The sequence below is a fragment of the Mixophyes fleayi genome, chromosome 3 (assembly GCF_038048845.1).
Source record: "Mixophyes fleayi isolate aMixFle1 chromosome 3, aMixFle1.hap1, whole genome shotgun sequence".
NCBI classification, from domain to species: domain Eukaryota; kingdom Metazoa; phylum Chordata; class Amphibia; order Anura; family Limnodynastidae; genus Mixophyes; species Mixophyes fleayi.
In genome coordinates this window covers 133,248,949-133,262,305 of record NC_134404.1, presented here as the reverse complement: position 1 = coordinate 133,262,305, position 13,357 = coordinate 133,248,949, and the positions used below count along the sequence as shown (strand labels likewise).

Genomic DNA, 13,357 nt, shown 5'->3' with positions numbered 1-13,357 from the left:
GAGGCGGGAGCATGAACTTCAGAGGATTTGATCCAAGACCTCTCCTCAGGGCCATAGCCCTTCCAATCGACAAGATATTGCAGATGATTATGTCGAAAGCGAGAGTCCACAATGACATTTTATCTCGTATTCCTGGCCTTGTTCAGTCAGAATGGAGGGTGAACCAGCTATAGGAGAAAAAAATCTGTTCAACACCAGTGGTTTTAGAAGGGAAATGTGAAAAGTGTTTGGTACCTTGAAATACTCGGGCAACTGAAGTTTGTAGGGATCAGGGCTGATTACTTTGGAGATTGTTTCAGAGACTGGAACAGAAGTTGCAGGTAACGGAGAAAATACTGGCACTCGAGGATGCAGTCCATAAACAGTAAAAAATGGAATTTCTGCCAAGGGAAGCAGAGCTGACCAATCGTTTTGAGAGGAGGACACATAGGGCTAGATTTACTAAGCAGTGGATTTGAAAAAGTGGGGATGTTGCCTATAGCAACCAATTAGATTTTGTAGAATGTACTAAATAAATGAAAGCTAGAATCTGATTGGTTGCTATAGGCAACATCCCCACTTTTTCAAACCTGCAGCTTAGTAAATCTAGCCCATAGAGTCATATAAAGGTTTTTAGATCCTGATTGACTCTTTCAGTCTGACCATTGGACTGTGGATGGTATGATGAAAATAAGTTTAGTTTAACTTGGAGGGCCTGACACAAAGAACGCCAGAATTTAGCTACAAACTAAACTCCTCGGTCAGATACGATCTCCTCATGACATCCATGTAAATGAAAGATCTCTTTGATGAAAAGCTGGGCAAGTGTAGGAGCAGCTGGAAGGTCATGGAGTGGGATGAATTGTGCCATTTTTGAAAGTCTGTCAACCACTACCCATATAGTGTTAAAGTTGTTAGAACTCGGTAGATCAGAAATGAAATCCATGGATATGTGAGTCCATGGACAAGAAGGAATCGGCAGGGGTAGTAGCAAACCGGCTGTAGCTTGCCTGAAACTCTTAAGTTGGGCACACTTAGAACATGCTGCGACAAACAGTTCAACATCTTTAAGAAGAGTAGGCCACCAATAACTCCTCTGTATAAAAGAGCATGGGTTTTCCGCACACCAGCATGTCCTGCAAACTTAGATCAATGCGCCCAGTGGAGACGTTTCTTGCGTAGAGGTTCTGCCACATAAGTTTTGCCATGAGGAGGAATTGGCTCAGGTTTGGTGGCAGTGATGCATGTAGGACTGATGATAGGTCATGGTTCAGAAGGATTGGGATCCTCATTCTCTACTATTGACTGTGACAGGGCATCTGCCTTACAGTTCTTAGAGCACGGATGGTAGGTAACATGAATGTCAAACCGAGAGAAAAACAGCATCCAGCAAGACTGATGGAGTTTCATACACTGTGCAGTCTTCAGGTACAACAAGTTCTTATGATCTGTATAATCTGTCACTGGATAGCGAGCCCCTTCCAGCAAATATTGCCATTCTTCTAGAGCCAACTTAATAGCGAGCAACTCTTTGTCTCCGATGGCATAAATCCGCTCAGCTGGGAGAAATTTCTTAGAGAAGAATCCACATGAATGCCATTGTTCATCATGAGACTTCTGGGAAAGTACGGCCCCTCCACCAACCGAGGAAGCATCAACCTCCAGATAGAATGGGCTGTTAATGTCAGGTTGCGCGAGGATAGGAGCCAAAACAAAGGCTTGTTTCAATTGCTGAAAATCTGTATGTGCTTCAAGAGACCACTTAGTAGGGTTGTAACCTTTTCGGGTTAAAACGGTAATAGGTGCTACTACCGTAGAGTAGCCTCAAATAAACTTTTGGCAATAATTAGCGAACCCAAAGAAACATTGTATTGCTCTCAAGGTGGTAGGTTCAGGGAAATTTATAATGGCTTGTACCTTGTCTGGATCCATACGAAGACCGGTTCCTGAGATGATATAACCCAGGATAGGAATGGAGTTAACCTCAAAGGTGCATTTTTCCAGCTTACAGTACAGCTTGTTCTTACGGAGACGTTGAAGAACCTCCTTGATAAGGGCTCTATGAGACTTGATATCTGGAGATAAAATAAGAGGGGCATAACGAGATATTCATAATGTCCATCCCTGGTGTTAAATGTTGTCTTCCACTCATCACCTTGTCTAATCCGGATCAAATTATAGGCGCCATGGAGATCCAGTTTGGTAATGATGGTAGCTTCCTTGACCCAATCATATAGAGTTCTGTGATGAGAGGCAGTGGATATCTTTTTTTGCAGTGATGTAGTTAAGTCCCTGATAGTCTATACAAAGACGAAGGCTGCCATCCTTTTTTTTTTAACAAATAAAAATCCGGCCCCAGCTGGTGAAGAAGATGAGCAAATGAAGCCCCTTTCTAAATTTTCCTTTATATATTCAGACATAGCCTGTGTCTCAGGAACAGAGAGTGGGTAAACCCGTCCACGGGGAGGAATCTTCCCTGGTATCAAGTCTAATGGGCAGTCCCAGACCCAGTGAGATGGCAAAGTTTCTCGGTAGGGCACAGGAATAACAGGAATCTCTTTGTTGGAGGTATTTCGATGAGGCAAAAATTTTTGAAGACAGGTTTTAGTGCACTACAGGCCCCTGGAGAGCACTTGGGGAGACAAGTTAATACGGGGGTTGTGGCATTGAAGCCACGGGAAACCAAGAACAACAGAAATTGGTGGGCTCGGGAATCACTAGGAATTTAATGATCTCAGAGTGCAGGACCCCTACCTGCAAGGTTACTGGAAATGTTAGGCAGGATATGGTGCCACTAGGGATACGACTCCCATCTACAGCTGTTAGAAAGATGGGTGGAGATATCTGGACCAGAGAAATGGCTAATTGCTTAGCTAACTGAGCTGACATGAAGTTGCCCGCAACTCCTGAGTCCAAGAGAGCAGAGATGTATACAGAATTTTGAGACAGTCTCAACATCACAGGGAGAACACAGTCTCTAGCTTGAGGAGGATGAACAGTAACTCCTAACCCAACCTCCTCACTGTTGGTTAGGAGGTGGCATTTTCCCGACCTGTTGGGACAAGATTTCAAATAGTGGCCAGAAGCACCACAGTAGATGCATAGTTTCTGCTTGACCCTCTGCTCACATTCAGTGAGCAAGAGCCGGGCCCTGTCCAATTGCATGGGTTCTTCTTGAGGGGGAGAAGGAGACCGGATTTGAGGTGTCTGACGTGGCTTGATATACTCTGAACCCCTTTTCTCTAAATTTCTTTCTCGGAACCTCAGATCAATCCGATTGCACAAAGTGTTCAGTTCATCCAGGTCAGTGAGCAAGTCTCGTGTGACTAACTCATCCTTAATGCGGTCGGAGAGACCTTGCCAAAAGGCTGCCACTAGTGTATCATTGTTCCTATTGAGTTCCGATGAAAGGATGATTGGCCCTGTTGCTGCCACAGGATGTCGGCAGTGGCAGATGATGATCTCCCAGACTCATCAAATATTCTCCAGAATAGGGTAAGGAACCCCTTGATGTTGGACAGAATGGGATCAGACTTCTCCCAGAGGGGAGATGCACAGGCTAAGGCTTTCCCTGATAGAAGGGAGATAATATAGGCAGTCTTAGTTCGACCTGTAGGAAAATTAGCCGGCTGTAGCTCAAAGTGAATACTGCATTGGTTCAGGAACCCTCTACAGTTCTTTGGGTCTCCATCGTATTTGGCTGGCATAGAGAGAACCAACCGAGGCGGTGGACCTGGTAGAACATTGGCACTGGTACTCTCAGAAGAGACTTGTGTAGGAGTCTGTCCTTGGGGTATGTTCCCCTGCCGGATCCATTGGGCCAATGCAAACTGTCACAGCAATAGGGTTTCTGGGATCCGTCTCGGGATCCTTGGGACTAGCTGTGGCAGGAGGGTAGTGGAAACTGGTAGGCCGGATGAATGCCTTGCTCATAGAGCTTGCTCTAATCCTGTGTACAGCATGTTAGGAGGGGGAACCACACAGAAGGTAACAGCTGGAATCTGTACACAAGCAGGTAGAATGAAGGTTAATCCACACGAGGAATAACCAAAGTATTTATTTCAGCAGGCAGAATGAATTCACGCAAGGGTTAATGGTTTTCAGTACATATAACAGCTACAAGATAAAGCAGCTGAATTCTCACAGAGGGTTATTGGTTTGCAGTTCATATAACAGCAACTAGATGAAGTTGAACTCAGACAGAGAAGTCCGTAACACAGCTGCAGGATGTCGCTGAATTCTCTCAGAGGATAAATGGTGGAGATCGGTATATAGCAAGAGGATTGAAGCAGCAAAACAAGCAACTGTGATGATCTGGAACCAGGATCTAGGAAAGTGTTGCGCTGGCAATTTGCTGAGAGTAGGAGGAGACTCATATAGTCTGCAGACGAAGCCAATTGGTGAATGAGATCAGGGGGTAAATGTATGAATCTCCGGATTCTTCATCTCCGGCGTGTTCAGCCTCTTCAGCGCTTAAATTTAAAGCGGCGCTGCATTGTAAAGGGAAACTTCCCTTTACAATGCAGCGCCGCTTTAAATTTAAGCGCTGAAGAGGCTGAACACGCCGGAGATGAAGAATCCGGAGATTCATACATTTACCCCCAGGTGTTCAGACTCAGCAGGATGTTTAGCAAATGTATCACCCAAGATGGCAGTCTCCAGTATTGCAGACAGAAGTCCAGCTTGTCCCAGGATAGAATGCTGCATTCAACCAGGAGAGAGATGTACGGTGATATGGTACCGTTGAGTGGTGTTAACAGAACTAAGACCCCGATTCATGACACACACTACATGGTTTTCAGCCAACCATCGGTCCAATCACACGATACACAACTGTTCGGCTCAATATCGTATTAGTGTGTACACTCCAATGATGAACGATTATCGTTCCAAAGCATATTGTATCGTTTCATTTGATTTTTAAACTGAACTAAAAATCTCATTCAGTGATGTAACAATGTTGTGCAGATTCTGCAATGTGTATGCACTCAGGACAGGCAGTGTCCATAAATATCTATGGAGTGTCACAATCTCTTCAGCCGATGGTTATGACAGATGCAGAGCACAGATCTGAAGGTAAATCTTGTACAATGTGTTTAGTGTGTACACATGAATCAGCATGCTGAACGGGACTTTTTTTTTCAGTCGTTTGTAAAATCGTTAACGATATCGCATTGGGAAAACTTTTCTGTAGTCTGTACCCAGCCTTAGGCTTCATATCCCATACACCTGTAATTAAGAGTGTTTATACTTTTTATATCCAATGTATATTCCCCAAGTCAATGAGAGGTTTTCAGGTGAAAGCTAGATTGATTGAAAACGTTATAAGCAACAACACAATTAATACGATATTTCTAATAGCAAATTGAAATATTCTAAGTACAGATCTGATCAAAATGTGTTTATGTATTTTATTGCAATATACATACTTCAATCAAAATGCAAATAATTCTACAAATAAGCAAGCAGTTTGTTTATGTTCAGTTAGAAATGTTTGCATTATTTCATTCATTTGATGTTTAAAGCTACACAAAAATATTTAAAGCTGTTTTGCACTTTTGTTGCACAATTTAGGAGTTTAGACCACAACATCATGATCTTGTGCAAAATCTGGTTATGACCAACTGGAGGTTTACTGAGTAAAACTCAGTAGGCCAGTAAACATGACAATATACTAAATAGACAATCAATCAAAGTTACAAACACAAAATAACAAAATCACTCACGTCATATGGAATATGCCTATTTAATAAGCAGTAATCAATATTATTCTAATTAATTATTTTATACTAATTAGGTTCCTATTTGATTCAGTTGCTTGTACTGAGGGCTAAATAACTGGCTGTTTTGAATTTGGTCATCTCCATATGTAGTCAGTTTATTGATTCAAATTATACTAGTCTTAAAGGATTTTGACATTTTTTCTTCAAGTCTTGAGATGAATGTGCAAATCCCACTTATGACTACCTTGTTATTCTGGGAAATGTTCCCAATAAAATAAAAAAATGACTTATGTAAGGCAAGAAATATACATTTTGATTTTAACATGTATATTGCTATTACAAACAACCCTACCATTAATTGTGTGGTTGCCCGAAGAATTTTTAATAAGGAAATAAATAAGATTTAGTATTAGGGAGAGTACTAAACGTTTCTATTCAACCAACAAGCAAATAGTGATTTACAGAGTGCAACAATTGCAGAGCTGCACTGGTTCTTTGTGTGTGCAAGTGAGCCCACCTGTTCGTCTAGCACATTTCAAGGTGCATGTCGTTTCCTGGTTCTTGGAACTGCTCCATGAAAATCAATCTGCCCCTAGTTTTATGGATGCACCTAAAAGTGCGCATAGTGGATAGAATGTCACTTCAAAGAACTGTAGGGCCACCCCAGTTGATAATTAAAAAATTTCATTTTCTCCTAAAATTCTATAGATGCTGCTATCTTTGCCTGCAAATCCATTGCAAATTACAGTATGAACGGGCCTATTTGTTTAAAAAAGCTGGTGTTTACTAGCACACATCGCTTTTATTGAACTTTATTAAAATATATAACAATTATTCTGCTTACATAGATAAAAAATTTAGCGACTATACAAATCCCTGAATCTTGAGACCATTGATATATATATAAATGTCTCTATTCTTTGGTACATTAAGTGAAATGATCCCACGCAGGGTTAATGAGAATCACAAACAGATGATTTCTGGTGTCAGAAAATGGAGGGAAGAAGGCAGAAAGTAGTTTGTTGGTGCAACTGTATTCCTGTGATTTCAAAGTTATAAAATAATTTAGTTGAGGACACAAAAGAAATTAAAGAAACTAAGTGAACATATTACCAAGGCTCGAATGAGAATGTAATTGGTCCATAAGGATTCAGTGACACCATCAGATTCAGTAAAAGATGAGTCTGTTGCAGGCATTACCCAAACTACACATCAATTCAGAATAAGGGTATGGGAGATGCATCTGTTTCACTGACACATCAGACCTTTTAGTTCAAAGAACATACACAGAGATCTAACACATTATTATTATTATTATTATTATTATTATTATTATTATTATACCATGGCTAGTAAAGGAGGATTTAAAGCTGCACACTCACAGTCTGTTTAACTATCATCTGACCCTTTCTGTAACTAAAGGATCATGGCTGATATTTCTGAACCAGTCACCTATGCTAAGAATTTCGCATCATAGAATTTACATAGAAACATAGAATTTGACGGCAGATAAGAACCGCTTGGCCCATCTAGTCTGCCCATCTGTGTATCAGTCCAAATGTAGAAATGTTCAAAAGAGATTTGGGGGTAAATTTACTAAAAATCATGTTTGGCGGCGGCTATAAACCACCGCACATCCTCGGCGGTGCTCCAAACCACCACATTTACTATAGGGCGGTTTGAGGCTGCTATGTAAAATGCCTGGCTATGTGCGATGGGTTGAAAACAGCTAAACCACCAGCAGTTTGGTCAAAATCGCCACAAATCCACCAGGAAAACGACAGGTTTTTCTATATCTGCTTCTGATTGGCTTGATAGCTCAAACATGCTGTTTGAATTATCTTGGCATTCAGAACATAAGTGGAGGCACAATTGGCATTTAAATTATGGGAGCAATCATTATTTATTGATTAAGGAGCAACATTTATTTCTTATTAATTTATGTGGGTAAATTTGTTTTTTCATTATATTAAGGGGATAATATTATTGTATTATTATATCATGGGGGCAATATGTAGTGCCACATGTGTGCATCATAAATAATTATTGCCACCATTAGCAATCAGATAGTTAATGTGAATATATATTTATATTTCCCCCTATAATAATACCATACATACAATAATAGTGTCCCCTTAGTATAATGAAAAATAAAATTTGCCCTATAAGTTAATTATAAAGTAATTTTGCCTCTTAATCAATAAATAATGATGCCCTCATAATTTGTAAGTCAATGGCGCTTCCTCTTATGTTCTAAATGGCAATATAGCTCAAACAGCATCCCACAATCATCTCTTTTTCTGTCTGTTTATGTCAGACAGCAGCTTAGTAAATCTATCTGTTTGTATTTTGATCATGTTAAAAATTAGGACGGCGATTTGCAAAGTGATGATTTGTAAAACTGTGATTTTCAGCCTTTTAACTGGCAGTTTGGCCTCTAGTAAATCCGGCAGTTTTAAAACAGCCGAAAACTGGCAGTTCATCAGACCACCCTTAGTAAATCTAGCCCTTGGACTCTCTCATTGGCCATGGACATCAACTAATGTGTTGAATGATCACTGGCCTCTAATACATTTTCACACTTATGAAAACCAAGATCAGGTGGCAAATCCATATCAACCTCCATCATATATACTTTCAAGATGTGTGGCCACAGTAGTACATTTACTTGTAAAATTGCTAAAATGTTTGGAGTCTATAAATTTGATGAGAAAGCTAGACTCAATCTTGAGGTAACCAAAAGCTAGCAATACCTAAAGTATCCTTATATCACAGTGACTGGCACCAGAATAAGACAAAATTGATCCTTCATTCATGTCAATGTTCATGCTTCAGACAATGTATAGTATATCTGCCTGTAATACAGTGTGGTAAGTCTCGGTTTCTTGGCAATGGTAGAAGTGCATGAATATAACTAGCTCCTCGTGTCTGAATAGTTTATATATCTGCTCTCCAGATGTTTCAGAGCTCAGTGCTTATGACAGGAGAGATCCCATGGATAAGCAGTGTGGGTCCCAAATTTCTGCTTATTTTCTCTACCTGGTGAAGGAACCTGTTATAGACCGCTGTGTCTGCAGGTGGACAGGGGAGATACAAGAACCTGACAGCTGGAGGAGACATAGGATTTTGCTCCAGAATCATTTGATTGACAGCTTCCAAATAGTCAGTTGATATCCTGATGGAGTTGTTTGGGAAATTCAAGTAAGTTTCTTCTGAGGTATCTGAATTTGTAGCTATCTGCTTATGCCAATGGAGAGCAACTACAGAGTCCCAATCTACTGTCTGGATAGAAGCCTTGATTCGAAGGTCTTTAAGTAGCTGTTTAAGTTTTACTTCTTGGCCACATAGCCCACCGTCTCTTTCTACACAAAGAAACAGACGTAACTTGGCTTTTTTCCAAGATCTCACCATGTTCAACACACATGCCATTTGAAGAAGAAATAAACTACAAGTGTTCACGTATGTAGCACTGTCTGGACGTAGAAGATTTAATGGCCAGACATCGATATAAGTCTCTTTACCCTGCAGGTTGCAGACAGAATTTCTGTCAAACTCTGAGAAGTACCTTGCTAGCACCACATTTTTGGACATCTTAATTGAATCTGATATGATGGCAACATATTCCCAAGGAGAAAAGTTCTGAGACGATGGCCTCCTGCCTGCTGAGTTATACACAAGTGGAGGAGATTTATCTTGGTCTTTTTCGAGTTCATTCTTTATAAACTCATCTGGTGAGGAGCGGGTGTAGAACCCCAGAATAACAGTGTTTGGCCTCATTCCACCTGCAAGACAGAATAATAATGCATAAAAAAAACACCCTGCACTCAATAACTATACAAATCTAAAGTATGTGTTTTAGAACTAGTGCAATTTCCACACAATGCTAGGTTATTACAGTAATCAGAATTCTGAGTGTAGGCAAGTTTTAAATTTAACAGTAAATGCAATTTTTAATGTCAAATGGTTGACTAAATCTACTAACTTTTATTATGATCTGGCAACCATTTGGCCTATTGCAGTTTAAATCAATGCATTTTGGTGAAACATAGTGGAAGAAAAGGTAGGTAGGTTACCGGCTTTTTTAAAAACCAAAAAAAACCAAAAACAATACCTTATGGAAAGACTTTCATGTCTACGGTTTCTATATTCTATTGTCTACAGAATCTCTTAAGGATTCTGTGAATGCAGAGACTCTTACCTAATCCAGAGATGAAGAGCAATTGCTGGGCCCCATATCTCACAGAGTCAGACAATGTTAAGTTGACAAAGGCCTTGATATTGAGCTTATCAACTAGCTCAAGCCAGGAGTCTGTCTGGGTTTGCAGAGGATCAGACGGCAGCACATCTGCAACAAAAAGAAGTCCCAGTAAGCATTACTATACAGAGGTATTGCTGCCATGCACTAATGGTCAGTGAAGGCAAGGATTTCAGAATGAGAACCGTAGTGATTTAAGTGTATGTATTGAATTTAGTAGATTTAATGTGGGAAAAATACAATGATTTCTATGCGCAACCAAAAATGTAAAAGTAATGAAAAAGTAAGTAACATGAGATATTGTACATCTACAACTTCTCATGCATGCGGAATCTTGGTTGTTTTTACACTAAGCTGGCCACAAATCCCTGGATATGTAGGTCCAAAAAAACTGGTGGAAGATATGGCTGGATATCCGTAATCTGACAGTGTGTAAAGACATCATGAATGACAATCATCTTTCTTGGTTGCCACGTACAGCTATACAAATATGTCTATTTTCACTAATCCTAATGTGTCCTAATGTATTAGGATCTGGTTTAAGTGAACATAATTTTGAATTAAAGATTGTCAGTGGCTGAAGCATGGACAGTCCTGGGACATGCAATTTCCTTCTTTTTTTTGCAATTTTTTGCTATTGTATGTTAGTAATATTGGGAGGACAGAAGAGACTAGTTTAGTACAACATATATTTTAGTATCTTAAAAAGTAAAGATGGCACCTTGTACTTCAGATTTGCAGAGATAAATGAAGTAAAATTACAAAAGTTAATTTGGTTCATTGCTATTAAAATACAGTAAACTATGCATATCCCTACTTGTTTTTTTCTATGTTACAATGTGTTTATTAAAGAGTGAAGAAGAAACATATACATTTGAAATGTTGATCATATAACATATTTGACATGAAATATAATAAAATATATACACATATATACATAAATGCTGTAAACTAATTCACGGTCTCTTCCTCATCATCATCATCAGCTATTTATTTATATAGTGCCACTACTTCTGCAGCGCTGTACAGAGAACTCATTCACATCAGTCTCTGCCCCATTGGAGATTACAATCTAAATCCCCTAACATACACACACACAGACCGAGGGAGGCTAAGGGCAATTTAATAGCAGCCAATTAACGTACCAGAATGTTTTTGGCGTGTGGGAGGAAACCGGAACACCTGAAGGAAATCCACGCAAACACGGGGAGAACATACAAACTCCACACAGATAAGGCCATGGTCAGGAATCAAACTCATGACCCCAGTGCTGTGAGGCAGAAGTGCTAACCACTAAGCCACTGTGCTGCCCACTCTTATGTTGTACTGTTTAAGGGGTACCCCCTTCACAACATCGATTACTGTGTCGCGGTTATCAGTGACGTCATCAGCTGCTGCCAGCTACTTCAGGGATCACCATGACTTCCAGTCGGTTTACACAGAAGTCGTCCTGCACACTGGTCGGGGGAGAAGCCCTACGGTCTCTCCACGTCGGGATAAGTAGTGTCGGAATAATGTGGATCATTATTTCGTACCCAATCTGTCTACCCAGTACCTTCTAGGATTCGAATAGTCACTCAGTCAAATGCAATTAAAAAAGTACATTTATTGTAACAAAAACAATCACTAGATTATTATGTACACACAATAAATAAATGCCAGGCAGGTTCACCACATCATCTGTCCCTTACCCCACTAGCTTAAGGAGTTACAGTCACCTGACTGTCCAGACTTGACGACCCATGGATCTGCCAATGTATTTCACTGGTAAAGCCACCAGCCACCCTGCAGCCATCAATTCCGAGAATGAACATCATCTCCCCACTCCCCTGGAGTGGCTCCTTATATCTAGAGTAAAATTTCCACAGTGCTTTCCCCTCCCTGGGCAAACCCCCGGGTCTCTACCTGTCAAACATTGGTGGGTCCTGGACTTGGAGAGTGGAGATGAGCTGTACTTCCAGAGAAACTCCTCTGCCAGATTGTAGACTAAACGTCTGGAGTAAGTCTTGTGAGAACAATGGATACTAATTAGCCTTCCCCCTCCCCAATATCTTGCAACCTGATCTCTACCCATAACCCACCTGGCTTTACTTTAAGGACAATGAATAACAACCTCACTGCCACATCATCAATATACAATAAAAAATATACTTATTTCCAATGAGCTACAATGTCCCCTTATCCACATGTAGTTAGACACTGCATTTGTACTGTGTTGAGCTGGAGAACAAAAGTATAATCTACATTTTGTGAGAAACAAGGGACAGGCTGTTTATCAAACTCATTTTGTCACACTATTCAATTTGCATTTGTCTGGTACCCTCTGGTCACTTATGCCCATTGACAAGGATCTAGGCAGGGCAGAGACAAAAGCACAAATGAAGAGGTGTATTACCTACCCATGCACCCCAAAATCATACACAGGGGGTTACATAAAAGTCCCCCCTTATTACAGCATTACGAGCACGTCAAAGCTACACTTAAATCTGAAGTATCATTCAGGTCAAAGACGTTCTGAAATGTTTGTTGTTTGTTTTGTTTCTATGGATTGAAATAAGTCATTTTGAAGTTTTCAATTATATGAAGGGTGTCATCTATTGGAAGGCCATTTAATTTAAACATAATCATGATTAGAACAGGTAATAACAGGAATATTAGTGGAGAGAATGTTTTGAAAGAAATCATGTACCGACAAGGATAATATCTATTATTGAGTAAGTATAGTGTGAGCGGGAAAGAAGTACATTCTGTTGGATGATGAATTCTTCAAACATTGTGAGGGTCATAGGGGTATATTTACTAAACTGCGGGTTTGACAAAGTTCAGATGTTGCCTATAGCAACCAATCAGATTCAAGTTGTCATTTTATAGAATGAACTAAATAAATCAAAGCTAGAATCTGATTGGTTGCTATAGGCAACATCTCGACTTTTTCAAACCCGCAGTTTAGTAAATATACTCCATAGTCTTTAAGCAAATTGTATAAGGGGATAGTTAATGAGATTTCCGATTGGATGAACCCAGAGAAGTACCATATTAAAGCCTCCTAAAAGTTAATGTTACTCGCCCTGTTTTGTTCTACTATGTTGAGTACCCTTTCTAAGTGAGTGTAATTGGGAAGCTATATATCAAATGTTTAACTTCATTAATGAAACAAAGAAGGATTATATTTCTTCAGTGTTGTGTAATAACAACATTTGTTGTAAAATAATATGGCTATTCTGTTTATATTATGGGCCACTGGACAGAAATATCTTAGGAAAGAATTTGCTAGGCAATGTTGGCGGGTTAGCAGCCTTAACATGAGTTTCTTGAATTGCTACTATGCCGACTTTTTACTTTTGGACAAAATGCAATCCCAGTAAACTTTTATTAGTGAATTAGGCAACTGGCACCGATA

The 13,357-nt window shown here is 39.9% G+C and overlaps 1 protein-coding gene across 1 annotated transcript in view; it reads right to left on the bottom strand.

Annotated features, from left to right (window-relative positions):
• Window positions 1–5,376: 5,376 nt before the first annotated feature.
• The window catches only part of LOC142144014 (solute carrier family 12 member 9-like), a 174,517-nt gene continuing 166,536 nt past the window's right edge, over window positions 5,377–13,357 (bottom strand). The window contains exons 12-13 of the mRNA XM_075202355.1: window positions 9,901–10,047; window positions 5,377–9,484 (exon numbers count right to left, since the gene is read on the bottom strand). Of these exons, the coding sequence (XP_075058456.1) occupies window positions 8,664–9,484; window positions 9,901–10,047 (968 nt within the window). The 3' untranslated portion in view covers window positions 5,377–8,663. The remainder of the gene's footprint in view (window positions 9,485–9,900; window positions 10,048–13,357) is intronic.